This window comes from Balaenoptera ricei, chromosome 21 (assembly GCF_028023285.1).
Source record: "Balaenoptera ricei isolate mBalRic1 chromosome 21, mBalRic1.hap2, whole genome shotgun sequence".
NCBI lineage: Eukaryota > Metazoa > Chordata > Mammalia > Artiodactyla > Balaenopteridae > Balaenoptera > Balaenoptera ricei.
In genome coordinates, this window is record NC_082659.1 from 26463700 (window position 1) to 26486709 (window position 23010).

Here is a 23010-nt window from a genome sequence, read left to right on the forward strand (position 1 = left end):
GAAACTGTGATTAAAAATCTTCCAACAAACAAAAGTCCAGGACCAGACGGCTTCACAGGTGAATTCTATCAAACATTTAGAGAAGAGCTAACACCCATCCTTCTCAAACTCTTCCAAAAAATTGCAGAGGAAGGAACACTCCCAAACTCATTCTATGAGGCCACCATCACCCTGATACCAAAACCAGACAAAGACACTACAAAAAAAGAAAATTACAGACCAATATCACTGGTGAATATAGATGCAAAAATCCTCAACAAAATACTAGCAAACAGAATCCAACAACACATTAAAAGGATCATACACCACGATCAAGTGGGATTTATCCCAGGGATGCAAGGATTCTTCAATATACGCAAATCAATCAATGTGATACACCATATTAACAAATTGAAGAATAAAAACCATATGATCATCTCAATAGATGCAGAAAAAGCTTTTGACAAAATTCAACACCCATTTCTGATAAAAACTCTCCAGAAAGTGGGCATAGAGGGAAGCTACCTCAACATAATAAAGGCCATATATGACAAACCCACAGCAAACATCATTCTCAATGGTGAAAAACTGAAAGCATTTCCTCTAAGATCAGGAACGAGACAAGGATGTCCACTCTCACCACTATTATTCAACATAGTTTTGGAAGTCCTAGCCACGGCAATCAGAGAAGAAAAAGAAATAAAAGGAATACAAATTGGAAAAGAAGAAGTAAAACTGTCACTGTTTGCGGATGACATGATACTATACATAGAGAATCCTAAAACTGCCACCAGAAAACTGCTAGAGCTAATTAATGAATATGGTAAAGTTGCAGGATACAAAATTAATGCACAGAAATCTCTTGCATTCCTATACACTAATGATGAAAAATCTGAAAGAGAAATTATGGAAACACTCCCATTTACCATTGCAACAAAAAGAATAAAATACCTAGGAATAAACCTACCTAGGGAGACGAAAGACCTGTATGCAGAAAACTATAAGACACTGATGAAAGAAATTAAAGATGATACCAACAGATGGAGAGATATACCATGTTCTTGGATTGGAAGAATCAACATTGTGAAAATGAGTATACTACCCAAAGCAATCTACAGATTCAATGCAATCCCTATCAAATTACCAATGGCATTTTTTACGGAGCTAGAACAAATCATCTTAAAATTTGTATGGAGACACAAAAGACCCCGAATAGCCAAAGCAGTCTTGAGGCAAAAAAATGGAGCTGGAGGAATCAGACTCCCTGACTTCACACTATACTACAAAGCTACAGTAATCAAGACAATATGGTACTGGCACAAAAACAGAAACATAGATCAATGGAACAAGATAGAAAGCCCAGACATTAACCCACGCACCTATGGTCAACTAATCTATGACAAAGGAGGCAAAGATATACAATGGAGAAAAGACAGTCTCTTCAATAAGTGGTGCTGGGAAAACTGGACAGCTACATGTAAAAGAATGAAATTAGAATACTCCCTAACACCATACACAAAAATAAACTCAAAATGGATTAGAGACCTAAATATAAGACTGGACACTATAAAACTCTTAGAGGAAAACATAGGAAGAACACTCTTTGACATAAATCACAGCAAGATCTTTTTTGATCCACCTCCTAGAGTAATGGAAATAAAAACAAAAATAAACAAGTGGGACCTAATGAAACTTCAAAGCTTTTGCACAGCAAAGGAAACCATAAACAAGACGAAAAGACAACCCTCAGAATGGGAGAAAATATTTGCAAATGAATCAACGGACAAAGGATTAATCTCCAAAATATATAAACAGCTCATTCAGCTCAATATCAAAGAAACAAACACCCCAATCCAAAAATGGGCAGAAGACCTAAATAGACATTTCTCCAAAGAAGACATACAGATGGCCACGAAGCACATGAAAAGATGCTCAACATCACTAATTATTAGAGAAATGCAAATCAAAACTACAATGAGGTATCACCTCACTCCTGTTAGAATGGGCATCATCAGAAAATCTACAAACAACAAATGCTGGAGAGGGTGTGGTGAAAAGGGAACCCTCTTGCACTGTTGGTGGGAATGTAAATTGATACAGCCACTATGGAGAACAATATGGAGGTTCCTTAAAAAACTAAAAATAGAATTACCATATGACCCAGCAATCCCACTACTGGGCATATACCCAGAGAAAACCGTAATTCAAAAAGACACATGCACCCGAATGTTCATTGCAGCACTATTTACAATAGCCAGGTCATGGAAGCAACCTAAATGCCCATCAACAGACGAATGGATAAAGAAGATGTGGTACATATATACAATGGAATATTACTCAGCCATAAAAAGGAACGAAATTGAGTCATTTGTTGAGACGTGGATGGATCTAGAGACTGTCATACAGAGTGAAGTAAGTCAGAAAGAGAAAAACAAATATCGTATATTAATGCATGTATGCGGAACCTAGAAAAATGGTACAGATGAGCCAGTTTGCAGGGCAGAAGTTGAGACACAGATGTAGAGAATGGACATATGGACACCAAGGGGGGAAAACTGCGGTGGGGTGGGGATGGTGGTGTGCTGAATTGGGCGATTGGGATTGACATGTATACACTGATGTGTATAAAACTGATGCCTAATAAGAACCTGCAGTATAAAAAAAACAAACAAAACAACTAATACTAAACTTTCATTGGGTTATTTGTATGGAAATATGTTAATATAAATGTTTCAGACATTACATGAAATTTCTAAAAATCTTATATTTGTATTTGTATGGAAATATGTATGGAAATATGTTAATATAAATGTTTCAGACATTACATGAAATTTCTAAAAATCATATTTGTATTTGTATGGAAATATGTATGGAAATATGTTAATATAAAAAAAAAAAAAAAAAAAAAAAAAAAGAATAGTTCAATATTTTAAAAAATCAATGTAATCCACCATACTAGCAGGCTAAAAAATATGACATGATCATATCAATCAATGCAGAAAAAGCATTTGGTAAGTTTCAATACCCATTCATGACTTTTAAATTTTTTTTAAATTTGGAAAAATAGGAAATAAGGTGAACTTCCTCAACTTGATAAAGTGCACCTACAAAAAACCTACAACTAATATTATACTTAATGGTTAAATATTGAATGTTTTCTCCCTGAGATCAGGAACAAACAAGAATATCCACTCTCATAGCTCTTATTCAACATAGTGCTAGAAGTTCTAATCAATGCAATCAGGCATGAAAAGGAAAAAGAAGACATAGAGATCAGAAAGGAAGAGATAAAATTGTCTCTATTTACAGATGACATAATGATTGTCCACACAGAAAATCCCAAGGAACCCAAAATAAATTCTGGGAACTAATAAGTGAGTTCAGCAAGATAAATATACAAAAATCAATTGTATTTCTCTACAGTAGCAGTGAACATATGGACACCAAAAATTAAAAATATGATACCACTTATAAACAATACATAGGGGTAAATATAACAAAACATGTTCCAGACTTATATGCTATAAACTACACAAAACTGAAGAAAGAAATCAAACATCTTAATAAATGGAGAGAAATGCCATATTGATGGATTAGAAGACTGAATACAATAAAAATGTCAATTTTCTCCAAATTGATATACAGTTTTAATGCAATTCCTAGCAAAAATGTCAGCAAGTTTTCAAAAAAATATAGACAAGAATATTCTAAAATTTATATGAAAATGCAAAGGAACTAGAACTAAAACAATTTTGAAAAAGAGGAATAAAGTGGGAAGAATCATTCTACTCATTTCAGGACTTATTATATAGCTACAGTACTAAAGACTGTATGGTACTAGTGGAGGAATAAACACATAGATCAACAAAACAGGATAGATAATCCAGAAATAAACTCACACAAATATGCCCAACTGGCTTTTGACAAAGGTGCAAAGGAGGAAAGATAGCCTTTTTAACAAATGGCACTGGAGCAACAGGATATCCACAGGCAAAAAAAAAAAAAAAAAAAAGACCCTCGAGCTAAGTCTTATACCTTATATAAAAATTAACTTAAAATAGATCACAAACTTAAATATCAAATGTAAAACTAAAAAATTTTTAGGAAAAAACAAGAGAAAATCTTTGAGATCTAGGGGCTAGGCAAAGAGTTCTCAGACTTAACACCAAAACACAGATCATAAAAGGAATTAATTATAATTAAAATTAAAGTCATAAAATGATAAATTCAAAATAAAAAACTTTTGCTTTGCAAAAGATCTTTTTAAAAGTGTGAAAAGACAAGCTACAGAGTGGGAGAAAATGTTTGCAAACTACTTACCCAACAAAGGACTAGTATCTAGAATATATTTTAAAACTCTCAAAACTCAGCAATAAAAAGGGAAGCAATTCAATTAGAATATGGGCTAAAGACACGAAGAGACATTTCATAGAAAAAGATATAGAGGTGGCAAAAAAAGCCCATGAAAAGATGTTCAGCCCATGAAAAGATTATTACCTATTAGGGGAATGCAAATTAAGACCACCATGAGATATCGCTACACCCCTATCAAGACGGTGAAAATTAAAAATAGTGAGAACACTAGATGCAGAAAAACTGGATCACTCATATGTATTTGATGGGAATGTTACAGCCACTCTGAAAAACAGTTTGCCAATTTCTTTAAAAACTAAATATGCAATTACCATATGACCCAAAAATTGCACTTCTGGGCATTTATCCCAGGGAAATAAAAACTTATTTTCACACAAAAACCTATATCAAATTTAATTTTAAAATATTGAATTGCCTTCTCGAGAGTTACACAGATGTATAAAAGCAGACACAGGACAAGATCTCTGTACAGTCCCCTGCCTTGTCACCATCTCTCTGTTCATTATATCTGGAATGGCATGTAAGTTTTGTCTTCATCTGATGGATAATGGATGCTTGCAATTCTGTGATGAAAAGGATTCTAAGGCCTTGGAATTCCAAGGTTGGCAGGAAAAGCTTTCACAATTAATTAGCGTTGTCTGCCATGAATATAACCAGTAAGAATGGCAATATACAAGCTTAATATTTGCCAGTTGTAAATTGAAATATGTTGCCTCACCAATCATAGAATACTAAAACCAGAATAGGTATTAGCAATTACCAAGTAGATAACTCTTTTATTTTACTGATGTGGAAACCAAAGAAGTAAAATAAGAGAGAGCCAGACCCCAAGTTTATTATCTGACCTCTCCATTTTACCAAGTCCAGCCTTGCTTCCAGTAGTAACTGACTAGATATTTCAAGTCCATGAGTTTTCTCTTTGTGTGGAAGGGATTTTACTTCTGTGGTTATTTCTCACAAACAGCTTCTTGATGCTGGAATTGTCCTAGGAAAAAGGGGAGAGCATTCTAGAAAAGAAAATATCCAACTCCAAAAATTTGAAACAGAATCTCTTTCATATTCATCATCTTGCTAGTCAGGCTAAAGTTCTCAGAGACTATCTGGCCTTATTTTAAGAAGTACAAGTGTTCTTCTCTCATATTTTGGGAAGTGGTAGAGTAGAGAGATGTAAAAATGTGATGCTGGTACCTTCAAGCCCTTTGCCTATGAAAATCATCACCACATCGTGCTGGGAATTTACAGAGGTCTTTTCAGGCTTCCAGAAATAGCAGGTTCCATCTTCCCTGTTAGTTCCTTTGCCCTGCTAATATCAAAGAGATCACTAAACTCCATGAATAAATGGAATCAAGTTAAGATTTTCAGATTTTGACTTTTATGTTTTAAAAGAGGGAAAGAAGACAGCTACTTAAACCCTTTGCCCCTGAGAACAAGCTGTGCTAAGAGATCTGAACTCATTACTGGCTGCTTTGGTTCCATGTGCCTCGAGACTTACAGAAACTCTGTCTGAAGCCTCGCTACAACCTCCCCAAGTAACTACGTAGTGACGGTTAATGAATATGCAAGAATTTGAGGATCAGGCTGGGGTAAGCAGGCCTGACATTTGATCTTTTGAGTGAAACTCATGATAACAGCTCTCAGTGTGCCTTCTGAAAGCCTCCCATGGCCCTTACTGCTGCCAGCCTCCCACCTTATCTGCAGGCACCGAAAGCTTCAAATTACAGCAGCTAATCAGATGAAAGCAGAAATGCATCCTTCTAATGGAGGGAGAGGTTAATGCCCTGACCTTTTTCCTTCACTGGCAGAGGCAAAACAAAAACACAGATGAAGGTTGTGAAGCAGAAAAGCAGATGAGCTCTGCTTCAGAGCCCCCAGAGTGGACGTTCCAGCTAAAATCTAAGATGTTTTAGAGACTACAGACACACATCAGAAGGACAGAAAACAACCCAAGATAGCAGTTACCAAATTATCCCCGAGACAATATGCAAATCCCTTGCTCAGTAAAAGTGATCAGTAGAATTTACTTCCATACATAGGTAAGTTACTTTGCACCTAAAATTAATTTCATTTATGGTCTGGTTTTATGATATTTTTATATCTTTGACACCCTATATGGGCCCCAGGAATAAACAGAGCTGAAAAATAAGAAGCATCGAAATAAAGATTTAATGTGAAATGTGAAATTGTCTAATGCAATTGGGACTCATAATTTAGCCAAAAGAGTATCTTTTTCTTGAGTATTCTGTTGCACCAACAGATTTCTTCTGGACTAATATAGTTTGTATTAAAAACATATTTGCCATTGATTCAGGAAAGAAGACTCTTCTGACATCAACCTATTTTATCGAAAGAGGTGCAGTTAAAAATGTATGTGGAGTAATTTCATCTTTTTATTCAATTACTCTGGAGAGCAATGTTACCATAGGGTGATTGAGACACTAAAATTCAAAGAAACTTGAGAGTGAGATAAATTGGATTTATATCACTTGAAAGATAAGTCTGAGATCAAGGTTCTGGGTGATTTTCTTCTGACAATCACCATGTGTGGTATATTTTCATGTGTTTTTATACTCCATTTTTGAGGGATGAAATATGTGAGTGCCTGAAGGAAGTGTCATCCTGATGGCAGGGGGAACAGTGGGGAGTGAAAAGAGGAAAGATGATAGTAATCAGGCAATTACAGAACTTGGTATTTAATACATTTTTAAATAATAGCCTACCACTCAGTGCAAGGGAAAGAAAAAGAGAAAACTGTGAGAGGCACTCAAAATGCCTAATAGTGAGCTAAATTTCCTCTCTGGAGTACTCACCTTATTGTTTTGGATAAACTTCTAGATCAATAGAGGCCCATCATGTTCTGCCATCTGAGAGTTTGGTTCACAGTGTCAAACCAACAAACCCATCTCTCTTAATCACCAATTAAAAGCAGAGCCTTGGATTATACACTGCACAAATGACCAACATGGAACAGACATAACATTCAGATGACATGAAGAATATACCAATTCCATGACCAAAAAAGTGCCGCTTGTCCATTTTCTTTTGTCAGCTAAGGGATCTCTAAGTACATGCTTTGGAACAATTCTGTTTCTTTAAAAAGTATATTGCAGAATGGTCATGAACTTGGATCTATACCTGGACTCAGCTATTTACTTGCTGTAAATTTGGATAAGTTACTTGACACACTGAATCTGTTTTCCCATCTGCAAAAATCAGAGTAATACTACTTTCACTTTACAAAGTTGTTTTGGGACTCGAATCACATGACAGCCACAGGTAAAAATGTTTGGAACATAGTAGATTTATATCGAGCTATAGCGAATGCAAAGACATGAATGAACCCCTAGGACAAGATAATCTAGTAGATGAGCTACAACTTGGGAATATCCTAAGGCAACATATAGACACACATTATATAAACACACATTATATAAACACAGAGAATATAGACAGCCCACATGAATGTTACAGTTACTCGAAGCAAGCAAAGGTCATTTTGAGGGAGCTTAGTCAGAGAAAACTTCCAAGAGATTTTAGCCCCTGGTAGGGGAGTATGATCTCTCCATAAAATCTGAAACCACAGTACATCGTTGGCATTTCAAGCGTGTATATATTTCCAAAGGACTTCTTGAATGCTTTACCCAACTTTCTGACACTTAGCAATACAACCTATTCTTCAACAAACATGTATCAAAAGCCAGCTGATTTCCAGGTGTTCCTTCTCCTGGGCCTGTCACCAACTGTACAGAAACAAGAGAACCCATCCAGGCTTTTCCACCCCCTGAGGAAAACAAGGAGCCCCACCTTGATCTCTGCAATCAGCACTCTGAACTGGCACTCAGCTTCCTCTTTTAAACGTGGTAAAGAAAAATGTGTACGCTATTTGGCTGCATTTTCTCTGATTGGTTATTGTCTTCTCTTTTAATATACGCTTGATTCTCCAAATATGGCTTATTTCTATATATTATATCTACATGTTTACCACCGGCAGTAAGACTTGGCAGATTAATTATCCAAATTAATTACCTAGGCTTGGCTTTAATTTCTATTTTAAAGGGTAATGTCTTGAATTAGAAGTACCAGCACATGAAAATACTGCCTAGGTTTATGGCGAATTTTAAACAGAAAATGTTTTAAATTCAAACGTATTTGTAGATGTCCATATTTTATTTAACTCACTCATGAACAAGTTTTCAATTAAGGTAGAACATGCTACTTATAAATCATTAACTTGGATAATATAAGTGTGTATAGGTAGGATTCAAATTCATAAATGAGATTCATTCATTCATCGATTTTGCTGGGCACTAGGGATATATACAAAAATAGAAACAAAAAACACCATCTGACCTTCAAGATACTTAGTCTGCAGGAGACAAACATGTAAACAGATCATTAAAGTGGCTATAGTAAGTCCTTTTAGAGACATTGCAGGATCGGTTTTTCCCATCTCCCTTTTCTCCTCCTGATCTCAGGTGCACACCAGACAAGGATGAGAGGAGGGAACAGGAGACAGATGGTATTTTAGCAGGACAATCTACAGGACACGCCTATGGGATTGCAGACGCTACATCGTCCAGAATATCGGGGAAGCCTCCTTCCCTCCACCTGGGGTGGCATCCAGCAGAGGGCTTAGCAGTGAGAGGAGACTCACCTGCAGAGAGAAGCAGACCCTGAGTGGGCAACAAAAAGTAAACGTGCTAAGTCTCAGACCAGCTGAGACAGACCAGAGAAGGAGAAGTTAATGAACTGTGGCAGGAGAGACTCCCAAAGCCTACCTCTTCATTGAAACTCTTAAATGAGCTAGAAGGTAGACCCAAAAGTCAAAAACCCTTCAATGTGTTCTTCCTCGTTCCCTGTGGGTATGGGGCTGTGCACACATGTAAGTATGTACACACGAGCTTACCCTGTCAACTGTCAAGACCATTTGGGGAATGGGTTGTCCTGTTTCCTCCTCTACACTGGAGTATAATCTTGGTGATTACAAAGGAGAAATATACAACATGTAATGAAGGAAAAGAAAATAGTAATAGTCTTTGAGGGTACTAGGGAAGGCTTCACTGAGGAAATCATTTGAGCTGAGTCTTGAAGCATAAATAGGGGTTCATCAAACTGATATTCTGAGCAGAGGAAATAAAAGTGTATACAAAGATGCAGAGGTCTGAAGAAAGCATGGAGTGTTCAGGCAACATACAGTTAGTTTGGTACAGCAGAGCACAGGGGAATGCTAATAAACGGGGAAGATGTAAGAGGTGAGCTTAGAAAGTCAGGGAAGGGCTGTTTCAGAAGAGTCTTTATCCCAGAGGGAATGTGTGGCTATTAAAGGATATTAAGCTAGGGAGTGTCTCATTTACAAGAGGAAGGTTTTTGTTGACAGAAAGGTCCCAAAGTGTGCAGACTACAAAGTCGACACCATGTAAATAAACTGGGGAAAGGCTATGCAAAGGTCATTGAGCTGTGAGGTGGAAGGATGTGGGGCGTGACCTTGGAAGAGACCCACAGCGCTCCTGAACTTGGTGGGACTAGATTGTGGTTGGTGAGGTCCTACACAAAACGGTGGCAGAAGGAAGGGACTGATGTGAATATGTTAAAAGAGTAGATTGCTGGGCTTCCCTGGTGGCGCAGTGGTTGAGAATCTGCCTGCCAATGCAGGGGACACGGGTTCGAGCCCTGGTCTGGGAAGATCCCACATGCCACGGAGCAACTAGGCCCGTGAGCCACAACTACTGAGCCCGCGCGTCTGGAGCTTGTGCTCCGCAACAAGAGAGGCCGCGACAGTGAGAGGCCCGCGCACCGCGATGAAGAGTGGCCCCCACTTGCCACAACTTGGGAAAGCCCTCGCACAGAAACGAAGACCCAACACAGCCCAAAATAAATAAATTAAAAAAAAAAAAAAAAAGAGTAGATTGCTAAATGGGATGGGTTAACATGGAGAGAGAAGGCAAGGAAGGAACAGAGAGGATGCCCGGTTGTGTAGTTTTGGAGATTTGACAGACCCATCTATGGGGAAAGATCTCGATTTCCATCTCGTTAAGGTCAAGGGGCCTGGGTTGAATCTAACTCAAGTGTCCCAGTGGGTAGTTGAACATACACTTTGATCATGATTAGAAGCGTGGCTTTGAGGAGAAAAAATGTTTGGTGTCAGAAGACAGATCAGTGATTGTCTAGGGCCAGGAATGGGGGAGTACTGACTAGAAAGGGGAACAAGGGGTCTTACTGGGGTGATGTACATGTTCTACATCTTGACTGTGGTGGAGTATACACAGCTGTATACATCTGAAAAAAACTTATTGAACTTGAAATGGGTACACTGTAGTTTATGTGATTATAATGCAGTAAAAGTTCATTTTTTAAGAGGTTTTGTCTTAAGTATACGAATGATAGTTGAAAATGCGAAGTGGACAAGAGAGATGAGAAAAGTTATAGAGTGAAATAAGAAGAGGATGGAGGCGAAAACTGTATCGCAGGGGTAGGAGAGGAAAACTCGCAAAATCACCAGCTAGTGTTTAGTGTTTAGCCGTGAAACAGAATAGTACCATCTTACAGCTCTTTGCGGGGGACTTCCCTGGTGGCCTGGTGGCTAAGACTCCACGTTCCCAATGCAGGGAGCCCGAGTTCGATACCTGGTCAGGGAACTAGATCCCGCATGCTGCAACTGAAGATCGTACACGAAGCAACGAAGATCCCGCGTGCCACAACTAAGACCTGGCGCAGCCAAATAAATATTAAAAAAAAAAATAAAAAAGCTCTTTGGGGGCTTATACGTCATCTAGTTCTACTTCATTTTACATATGAAGGAACTGGGATTCGTACTGAGGTAAAATGCTTTGCTCAAGGTCACAAAGGTAGTTAATAGCAAAGGCAACACTAGTTCCAAGCCAGGACCCCTGAGCCTCTGTCCTGGACTACTTCATCAGTGGGACTCAAATGTAAAAGGACACCCTACACCACAAAAAAGAGGTCCCACTGGTGTCCCACTGGAGTCGAGCCATATATTTCCTCCTCTTAGTTACTGCTTTCTTGTGCAGGGCTCATCAAAGAGCCACGTGACCCTAAGAGCTTGCAGAAAGCTTTAGAAGACAAACCCACCTTCCACTATCTGAGGTTTTGGAAGTGAAAGGAATACGGTTAGATCTAGACGTGCACCACCATGACTGAAAACAGAGGAGACATTTTTTTCATCACACAGATATCTACCTACAAAGCAGGGGTTTTGGTTTTGTTTCGTTTTCCTGGGATGACACATCTCTGGACATTGCACAGGCACTTTCTGACAAATCAAATAAACGAACATGTCACGAGTCAGTGAAAATTAAGAAAGAGGAGGTGTAGAGAAGGTATTGAACAATTTATCAAGCCAAACACAACCTTTCCATTTTTATTTTCTTTTATGTTTCTTACAAAAATGAACTCACATAAGTGTACTTTTGTTTATAATAAGAAAAGAGACCAAGTGTTGACTTCCTTGGTGAGTACTGAACAGATGGAGTCAGAAGCATCGAGGGGAGAGGAAATAGAGACAAATATCGTTGTCATGGTTTCTTTGAGATGCAGTAAACGAAGGGACCCAAATGGACAATGAAAGCCCCCATTGGGTAAAACCACGTCACTCCTTTCTTTTTAGGTAATTGCCAAGCTCACTTGGAAGGTCTGAAGTCCATGGGAGATGAGAAAACAGCAATGCTGTCACTCACCCCTGGCTATTCTCAAATTATATTTACCCTGGAACCATCCTATCCTCCCATATAACAGACATCAAACAATTAATGAGTACCTCAGATTAATCTGTTATCCCAGTGGGCAGTGCCCTGCAGAAATATGTGACACATGTAAACACAAGACATGAGGGAAGCTGGGCACTGCCCAAAACCAAGTTGTCTGTTTCATTGGGAAGCAGCAAGCACATATGCAAAGAACAGCATTGTGAAAGATCTGTAAATCCTGGTGACACATTCAAGGTCCCTGTCTTGGTGTCACTTTCCAGTCCTCTCCAAATTAACCCAAATCCACCTCCACTGTATTCCAGGTAATATGCAGATCGGACGAGAGCTTGATATACCTGTATTGCCCAATCATGTCCCCATAATTTGTTTATGGGGGTGTTGGAAAAGGAGGGAATGGGAGTAGAGAGGGACCCCTTCTCAACAGCTTTTCTGAGGGCCAAATCGAAGTCCAGCCCAATGAAGACTGTCTCTAGGTGATGGAGAACAGGCGAACGTCGGAAACATTCAAATGTTTGGCTGAACTCACGTGTTTTGTCTGGAGGTTCTGATCAGGTTGATACAAGGTCTTTTCCAAGGTCAGTGCAGAGGCTGCCAGCGCTGAGATCAGACTGTTTCAACCCTGAGCTCTACAGCAGTCCCCGTCCTGTGCCTGCCAAAACAGATTCTCCCCAGTCCACACAAGATTAGGGGCTGTTTTCTCCTTGTTCTCCATGCCCTGCGTGAATGACCCTCTAGTTTGTTACAGGCTGGTGCAACGTGAGCAGAGGTCCTGTGTCGAGGGGAGGAATGTGGCTGTGTTTAGGAAACACCGGTTCTGGGGTGATGGGCGGTGACACGCCGGGCACCCGAGCCAGCTGCACACAGAAGGAGGAAGGGGGGTTCACCTTGGCTCGGCTGCATGTCCTCAGAAGCCAAGAAGAGCAATTTTTAGGCTGTTGAAATGTATCTCTCTCGTGAGTCTGTCCCCAAAGCCCAAAGCCTGCAACATCTCATTTCCTGTTTGGGGATTTCCTGAAATCAAAACGGAGATGTTGGCCTCTGTAAAGAAACCTGTAGAAAGACTTTTCTCTGGAACTAGGACCATGTGTCTCAGCTTCAGCGTACAATTTGGCCTCACCAGCTTGATGCTCTTTTCCCATCTCCTCTGAAAGTGCATGTACCACACCTCTCCTTCATTGCCCATACCCTCTGTTCCTGGTCATTGGCACTCCCCCTCAGTTTTTGAAAACGCGAAAGCCTCTTATTATGAAGTTTATTTGGAGTTATTGCTTTTCCAAAAGAGGGGGGCAGAATATGAATTTGGGGGAACCACATTATCCCCTATAATTGCAAAACTGAAGGAAATTTTGGATAAGCATCAAATTAGAAAGAACACAGCCCTGATGAATGGTATCTTTGTTTCTTAGATCTGGGACTTGTGTGGGGAGGGTGGAAATGGGCATAATAAGTAGGCCATAGGAAATGGCATCATACACTCTTTTCTTTGACCCTTAAAGCTGGTTTTCCATAACCATGATCATGGTTTACTAGAGTGTCACTTCCAAGATCCAAACATTATTTTTTTCTGAGTTCTTGTTGTTCACACAAATACATCATCATTACTTCACAAGTCCTTTGTGAGCTTTACTCTGCCAGCTTTCACAATGGGGAAGAAGAAGGACTTGTGTCTACAGAATCGCATGAGGCTCTGCAAACAAATAGGCGCAATACCAGCAAACTGAGACCTTCCCAAAGATGGGAGTATGTTTAAGGCCAATGTATGGGCTTTCCCAAGTGTTTCACTTCCCAATATATACAAACCAAATTACTTATACTTCCAATATCACGAGAAAGCTTCTGAAGAAGAAACAAATTGACTTATAAGCATGACACAAACTCCCCTCCACTAGTAAAGAATTTCATACCTATTTTAAAGGCTATAAGGGTAGAACTAGATTTTTCCATATCAGTGGGGATAGGGACATTTTTTTTCAGAGGTACTGTAAAGAGTTGCAGTCACGTCTTTCTCCCCCCATGGGAGAAAACAGAGTATGGCGGAAAGAATGTGAACAAACAAAACAATCTTGGGTTTGAAATTTGGATCTGTCATTTATTAGTGATATGGTATTGCATAAGCTATGTATATAATTACTGTGTCCTGCTTTACCATCTTAGGTGAAGTAAAATCACATTTCTTTTAATATGAGCTTCCACATTCCCTATCTCAAAAAGGATTTTTTTCTCAAGGGAACCCTCCTACACTGTTGGTGCAGCCACTACGGAAAACAGTATGGAGGTTCCTCAAAAAACTAAAAACAGAGCTACCCTATGATCCAGTACTCCCACTCCTGGGCATATATCTGGAGAAAACCATAATTCGAAAAGATATGTGCACCCCAATGTTCACAGCAGCACTACTCACGATAGCGAAGACATGGAAGCAACCTAAATGTCAATCGACAGATGAATGGATAAAGAAGATGTGGTACGTATATACAATGGAATACTACTCAGTCATAAAAAAGAATGAAATAATGCCATTTGCAGCAACATGGATGGACCTAGAGATTATCATATTAAGTGAAGTAAATCAGACAGAGAAAGACAAATACCATATGATACCACTTATATGTGGAATCTCAAATATGACACAAATGAACCTATCTACAAAACAGAAACAGACTCACAGATGTAGAGAACAGACTTGTGGTTGCCAAGGAGGAGGGAGTTGGGGAGAGATGGATTGGGAGTTTGGGATAAGCAGATGCAAACTATTATATATAGAATGGATAAACAAAAAGGTCCTACTGTATAGCACAGGGAACTATATTCAATATCCTGTGATAAACCATAATGGAAAAGAATATAAAAAAGAATATATATATGTATAACTTAATCACTTTGCTGTACAGCAGAAATTAACACAACTTTGCAAACCAACTGTACTTCAATTAAAAAAAAAGATTATCAAAATGTATTTTCAATGGCATCCCTAGAGTTACTGCAAAAATAAACAAATTATGGAGAGGAGCGTCACAGCAGATGTGTTTCATTTTCTTATTTCTGCTTCATCACCTCCAGGCTAAAGACATACACTGAAGTTGGGATTTTAGACCATGAAAACAGGAAGTAGAAGACATCTGTGATTATACTTGACTACCTAAAGATGTTCATCTAAATGACCTGCATTCTCTCAGACTAGCAGATAATATTATTTCACTGGTGAAATGAGTCTCCTTATTAATGGTGTGTGAGCTATATACACGATGACTGAATGCGACTTGTAAGATAAAACTTTTTCAGGTGCTGCAACTAAGTGAATATTGACTCGCCCCAGCCCCGTACTGAAGGTGAACAGATGGAGTTTAGCCACACAGCGGGACAGCTTGCCCAGTGAGCTCACCATTGTTATTGCCATTCCCAAGTCAGTTCTTATTCTTGCCGGAAATCACATGACGTTGACAGGAGAAATGTCTCCTCTTCTGGGGAACAGGAATAAAACAATGGAGTAAAAAATGAAAAGAACAGAGAAAGGATTTGCTTTCAGACTTGCCAACTCACTCCAAACCTGAACTTTCAGTACTTTTAACCATCTTGTCAATATAGCACATTTAGTACACCCTATCAATATAATCCACTTATATCACATCTCATGCTTCAAATAGAGTAGTAGAAATTCAGGAAGTAAATTCCATCTCAAGGGGCGCTTACACAATAAAGAAACAAAACCTTCCTGGAAGTGGTTTGTATTTTGCTAAGGCGCTTCCATTTTCATTCCCCTACTAGAATTAACACGTAAGCTCTATGGTGGCAGGGGTTTTGTCAGTTTCACTCACTATTGTAGCCTCTTGGCCCAGAATAATTCCTGGCACATATTAAGTGCTCAATAAAAAATTATTGAGTAAATTAATAAATTCCAGGCAGCCTGACATTCTGAGTGACCCAAATAATGATAATTTCCTTGATAATATTTTAAAAATAATTTTCTTGTTCTTTAATACATTTTTTTCTTGTTTCCCTAGTGAAAAAAACCAAAGGCTTCTTTTCCTTCATGGAAAGTTCTGATTACCTTTTACCTTACCCCAATTTTCAAGTGATCAATAATTTTAAAAATATCCACTAGAAACTCCATTTTCCCTTATGGAACACTTCAACCAAAAAAACTAAAAATTTATTTATTTAAAATAAATGCTCTCTCTCTAGTATATAACACTATTTCTTCCTTCCTTCAAATTATAAAAACAAACTAATAAACTAAAAACTCCTGGCCTTTCTCACCTTCTGCGATGGCCCACACTCTATCTGCGGAGTGTGTTTCTCTCTAAATAAATCCACTTCTTACCTAAAAAAAATAAAAATAAAAATTCCTTTACACGTCATCACCTCTGTTTCCATTCAATGTCAAAAGTAACATTTGTTAGTCTCATCAGGAGAGTCTCAAGAATCAGGAAGTTGTCAAGTTCAAAGTGGTGGAAATTAGTTTTCCAAGATTTTAATTTTCATTTGAAAGCTGAAATTTTATCATTGGCAACAGAGTCTATTGGTTCTCTTAAAGTGACAGGCTCACTACATTTCCATGAAGATGACTGACAAAAACCCATCACTGAACAGCCCACAGTTTGCCAGACACTCTTTTGAGCAAAAATGGTTTTCCAGGGAAAAGTTTAGCTCACAACTCAATCACACAGTGCTTTTCTTTGAGATTCCCATTGTGCTTTGGTGTGCAGCAGACATGCTTTATATATACGCCCCATTTTGTCACATAGAATATTAAAAAGACATGTACTCAAAGGTCAAGGTTTTATAAAATGAGTCACTTTTATTACTTCATCAAGGACATCATTAAGTAAACTGGCTTTATTTTTCTGTGAGTGTGACTCATCAGATGAGTCTGCAGTCACGTTTACTCTGTATACATAAGAAGCCATCTATGTGAGGCTCATTCCAAAGGCTCCTGGGATACTGCCCTTTCCTTAAAACCATTAATGGCACCCACTACCTACATTGATAGTCTCTAAAATCTTTAATTACCTACTCAATCAGTTTTTTTTTTTTAATTAAGGAGTTTGTGATAGTAAAATTCCAAGTATTCCTAATGGCCTACTGGGGCTGGTTGTATAACCTCCTCTGGTGAGCGAAGCTGGATGATGAGGTCATGGTTTGCAATGGGAAATAAAATAGGGAACAAATTTTTGACTTAATGTTCACAATTCTCTTGGAGACATTGATCAGCGTTCAGTCCTGATTCATTGCAGAAGCTTCAAGAGACAAAGAGCTGAACGGCTCATGTCACTGGCTCCAGGGGGATACCACGGAGCAAGGGTAGTTATCAGGGAAGAAGCCCAGGAAGGTGAAAGGAGGTCTCTGCTGATCATGATAGGTCATACCCTCCTGGGGATACAGTCCACCTCTGACTGACCCCAGGCTTGGCTGTTAAGCCCAATGCGTTGAGAGGACAAAAATCATGGAGGGTCACTCCTGCCCCTTCTCACACCTTGCATCCTGCCCAAGTCCTTAATAATTCCCCTTCCATCAGCACCAACGGGGTCACTAATTTAATCGGTTGGGCCCAGGATATTGATGAGGTCACGTCTACTAGTCAGAGAGGTTACTATGACTTAAAAGGGGGCTCTCATGCAACGCACCCCATATTCTTGCATCCATAGCAAGTGGAGAGCAAAGAGGGCTTGTCTCCTGAGAGGTTTCCCCCTCTTTTATTCCTGTTTTGATCCTTGGTTAATGAGTAAGCAGGGTGAGGACTTACAGACTTTCTCTCCTTTCTCTTGGCACATTGAACAGGCTGGTCCTAAGACTGAGAACTGAGAAACAGAAAGGCCGTAAAAGATGCTCCTTAGGCTTGAAATCTAAATTATATGTTCAAATCCAGCTTTTACCGGAGTTCATTGCACTGGGTTTATTTGGGTTTGCACAGCAACTATAAAGAGGTTGTTGAGTTTCATTATGCTCTTGGGAACTTTGTGTAAAACTCCATCAGAAATCCCATGGAAGGGAGAGACAGAGTACACTTCAAGCATTCCTCTGACCCTGGTTTTAATACCATCCGCGTATCACAATGCCCCTCACACCTTTCTCCATTGTCCTGCTTGTATCTGCTCAGTGCCTACCACAATGCCCATCTCATAACAATAAATATGTCTGAAACAACTAAACGAAGAACAAAAGGGTACCATCCCTGGTTCAATCATTAGTCATTCCCTTTTCCTGAACCAATCTCAGCCCGGGTCTTCACAAACAAAAGGGTGATGGCCACAGATAGCTGGAACTACAGCTCACATTTACTGAGAGAAGTATGAACACAAGCTTACTTAATCATCACAACAACCTCATAGGGAGCAAACATGACACATGAACAAGATAGAGCTTTAAAAGGTCGAATAACTTGACCAAGGTAATAAAGATGGTACATCAAAGAGTAGGGACTAAAATCAGGTCTTTCTCATTCCAGTCATAGCTCATAATTCTATATTCCCTCTGAGTTCCTAAAGCATTTTCATTTCTGTAATCAGAAGGAAATAAAGATATATGTTGACATTAGAATTATGAGGTAAAGATATTATTATCTAAGATATTACCTAACGACAACAGCAACAAAAATGGAAACAAAGGAAAGGAATTTCCGAAAGAAAGGCGAAGAAATTCTTTGTAAAATATTCAAGATTGCAAAGGTACTTGAAACATAAACTGACTACCTTTATTCGTGGCCTGTGGGCTTCTATCCTGTTTACTTCGAAGATTCTAAGAAAGACATATGTCATTTATGCAGAGTTATACCCTCCTGGCTTTAGATAATCAACATTATTCATTGAAAATTAACTTTACACTGGATTCCCCTAAGGAATTGTTGTCTTTAGCAGGAATTATGTGCTACTAATAATTTTTAATGCACAATATTACAATGGGTATTTCAAATTTCAAGTTCAGGTCTGTACTGTGCTTAGATCCTTAAGGTGTTCTATTGATACTGAGCCATTCTCCTATGTGTAATACACAATGTTTGACCCTGAAAGAATGATGCTCATTTTTGCCTATGTCTTTATTTCTGAGAAGTGCATAGAACACTGTATGCATTCAATCTGTTACTAATAATGATAATGACCTCAACTGATATTTGAGTTGCTAGAATCCAGTCCTTAAGAGCAACACAGAAGCCAGTCAGCATTCAGGTTCTGAAATATTATATTTGCTACGTGATCAAAGGTCAAAGTTGCCTCCATTTTCAGGTGAAGAAGTAAAGACTATTAACTAACATTAGTAATCATTTTTTTCAATATTTCTGAAAAGGTTTCTGCCCACCTCATCATACTGCTTTGAAAATCAGTCTTTGAGAATAATCCAAGTAAAGCGTACTGAAACACTAAACAGAAAGCTGCATTGCAGGAAGTCCTTCACAGCCATGAGCCATTCCATACAACAGCCTGTGAGGTAGGACACTTGCTGAATCATATTTCAGAAATGGAGTCACTGAGGTAAAGAGAAAGGTGTCTTATGATGGGGTCAACACAGATAAAATACACGGAGGGCCTTCCATGGAACTCCAAAAGCAGAGCTCCCGTTCTGCAGATAAGAATCATTCCATGATAGCAATTATCACAGACAAGAGGGCATTATCTTATTAATGAAAACCCTATTGCAAAAGACACATATGTTAAGCAAAAAATAATAATAAAGTATCAAATCTATGGGTACTCAAAGAGTTCCAAAGAATCCTTGGTTTATTTTCTTGAAATACATCTCATTTTTATTTTTTAATTTTTTACAATTTCTTTATTTTATTTTATTTATTTTTGGCTGCCTTGGGTCTTTGTTGCTGTGCACGGGCTTTCTCTAGTTGCGGCGAACAGGGGCTACTCTTCATTGCAGTGAGCGGGCTTCTCATTGCGGTGGCTTCTCTTGTTGCGGAGCATGGGCTCTAGGCACGCGGGCTTCAGTAGTTGTGGCATGCAGGCACAGTAGTTGTGGTTCATGGGCTCTAGAGCACAGGCTCAGTAGTTGTGGCCCAAGGGCTTAGTTGCTCTGCGGCATGTGGGATCTTCCCAGACCAGGGCTCGAACCCGTGTCCCCTGCACTGGCAAGCGGATTCTTAATCACTGTGCCACCAGGGAAGGCCCTACACCTCATTTTTAATCCCATGAAATTCCCTCTCCTTTATCCTCTTCCTCCACAAAATTTTTATACCACATTAAATGAGCAATGATTTTATTTCACTAAATTTGCTCAGGGCTACATACTGCATACAAGTTTAGGGTGAATTTGATCGATGGACTCGTGATGAAGAACCAAGCAGAACCAAAAAAACATATGAAATGTTGGGGTTTAAGACCTACATGCAGGGACTTCCCTGGTGGCGCAGTGGTTAAGAATCCGCCTGCCAATGCAGGGGACACAGGTTCGAGCTCTGGTCCAGGAAGATTCCACATGCCGCAGAGCAACTGAGCCCATGTGCCACAACTACTGAGCCCTCGTGCCACAACTACTGAAGCCCGCACTCCACAACAAGAGAAGCCACCGCAATGAGAAGTCCACGCACCACAATGAAGAGTAGCCCCTGCTCACCCAACTAGAGAAAGCCCACACGCAGCAATGAAGACCCAACGCAGCCAAAATTAAATTAATTAATTAAATAAATTTTTTTTTTAAAAGACCTACATGCAGCACATAAGCACTGGGGGGTATCTGCTTAAGGCATTTGTGAAGGAGAACTGAATCTACTTGATAATGTCTCATCAGAGGCACAAATCATATCCTGGGCTTTTTTTAAGAGTGGGGAAAAAAAGAAAGAGAAGAAAAGAAACAAACAAATAAACCCATTTAATATACAATTTAAAATCTGGCCTTTCCAATCCTTTCCCTTTTGATATTATCAGATAAAACAGCAGAGAGATAAATAAATTCCTTTCCATCCCCAACACTACCCAATAAGTATGCTTCCTCCTTTAAAGAAGAGTGTGCTTCCCTTGAAAAACACACAGTGGCTCTAACCCAGTTTGTTACTGTCCTAGTAAAAACACCTACAAAATGAAGCTTCTTAAATTTCGATAATTAAAGAATGTTACACAGAAAAGAACTTCCAAGACCAGCCCAATCACTTCTTTTTAGGTACAAAAACTAAGGCACAGGGAGGTTAAGAGATTTGTTCAAAATCATAGTTAATGGCAGAGCTGGGATGGAGAAGAACCCAGTCAGAGGGAAGAAACAATGTGACCCCTCTTGCTGCTAAAAGAATGTACTGGTTTCAGTCTTTATTTCTCTGGCACAGCCAGAAAGACAGCTACATAAGGAAGAGATCGCCCTTGGCAGGAACAGAAAGGCACTGGCCTGTGATACAAAGGCAGCTGGTGCCGAGAGGGTGCTTTCCTCAGGTTTCCCCTGATGCCACATCAGGGACATGAGTACCCAGGACTCCTCCTGTCCTCTGGAGCTTACGTCTTTCCACAATAAAGAATATCAAAGCCATCACACGTCGGGTGGCAACAGGCTTTAGTGTGATCTAGAAGCCTCCCCACGCTCACAAGGAAAGAGAACGAGAGCCAGTGTTTTCTCCTTGTCTTTCGAGAAGCTCCAGTAGAAGCTCCAGATAAGACAGCTGAAACTCCTCTGTGACAGGATCAGAAATGACAGGGAATGCTCCCAAACTGGCAGGGCTGCCCACCACTGCAGGCTGCACATTACCCTAAGACAAGACAAATCCGCTTCCACACCACTGGAGTTCCCCAGGGCACTCACCTTCCTGCTCACGGCGATCAACACGCACAGGCTGTCCAGCCTGAACCACAGGACTCTCTGTCCTATTCTGCTCAGTGGAATAAGGGAACATAGGGAACAACTCACCACTCAAAACACACAAGGAAGAGGCACATCCTCCCAAGACGTTCGCTCCAGGGAGGAACGGGGGAGGACGCAGGGCAAGGTGGTAATAAGAAAGGCGGGAGAGGTGGCTGAAAGTATGGAAGAGGCAGAGACGTGCTATGTTCTTTAGATCTGGGGACACAGCGGATCAACCCCACGCAGCCTTCACTACTCACTCACATTCCTGGAAACCAACAGATGGCATCTCTCATTGCCAAGTTCTAACGCATTTCATGTTCCTGCTCAGCATCGGGACACTGGGCTTGCCAAATACCAATAAATACAGCCAGTGAGGTGAGTGTAAGAATCCACAGCTACACCCTCTGCCTTCCTTGCAAGGACTCTTTCCTTGCAGCAAGGAAAACACTCATTCTACAGTAGGTGAATTTCCACACAAGGCGGCAGGGATGCGGGTTCAGACATGTACACTGAAGGTGACCAGTGTTCATAAGAAATATTTCTTTTCTAGTATAAAAAAAAGAGAAGTGACCCCTAGGGGTAACTCATATCTATTATTCAATAGAGCTCACTATGAGTACGGCAGCCATTAATTCTCATCCTAGTGGATCGTCCACAGAGCAGCTATTATATTCAGATATTAAGGCAACCTAGAAAATAAAACTGACACTTTTTGATATTAGTCCTTGAATACTAGGGCCCAAAACTCTTGAGTTGAAAAGTTTTGATTCCTATCAACCAGCCACCTTAGTGCTTGGGCTTCTTTCTTGGATTGTTGGAAGCTTGGTATCCACATCTCTCGCAAAGAGCTCCGACGTGGGGCGAGGGGTGAGAAAGCAAACGCTGTAGGCTCTGGACAGCTCAGGTGGGTAATGTCTGCCTTCCATCGTTTGAGTGGTAAGCCCTGCATTGAGAGACGGGGCGGGGGGGAGAATTAAAAACATAAGATAAGTTAACACAAGTCTCATGTTCCCTAAAGCAAGTACCTTCACTCCATGGAGTCCACAAAGTTACGCGCTGGACAGTTGAAGGAGAAAGAATCTAACATTGAGAGTATTCTGTGCACTAGATACTTTGCTAGGCGTGTTACATAGCTTGTCTCATTCCGTCCTTCAATCCATTCAACATAAAC

General features: G+C 39.7%; 1 protein-coding gene across 18 annotated transcripts in view; it reads right to left on the bottom strand.

Moving 5' to 3' along the window:
• FUT10 (fucosyltransferase 10) overlaps nucleotides 1–23010 on the bottom strand; it is a 285646-nt gene that overhangs the window by 164571 nt on the left and 98065 nt on the right. For 10 of the 18 annotated variants that reach the window (XR_009499870.1, XR_009499868.1, XR_009499873.1 and 7 more), the window contains exon 5: nucleotides 22625–22782. The exons of 1 other annotated variant lie outside the window; for it this stretch is intronic. Coding sequence is in view for 4 of the 17 variants with exons in the window: in XM_059909301.1 (XP_059765284.1) it covers nucleotides 22558–22782 (225 nt within the window). In the remaining 13 variants the exon portion in view is untranslated. Of the gene's footprint in view, nucleotides 1–11827; nucleotides 13086–15456; nucleotides 15536–16331; nucleotides 16396–20123; nucleotides 22783–23010 lie in introns of those variants that run through there. 7 more of the 18 variants (XM_059909301.1, XM_059909303.1, XM_059909300.1 and 4 more) reach the window with 3 other exon arrangements.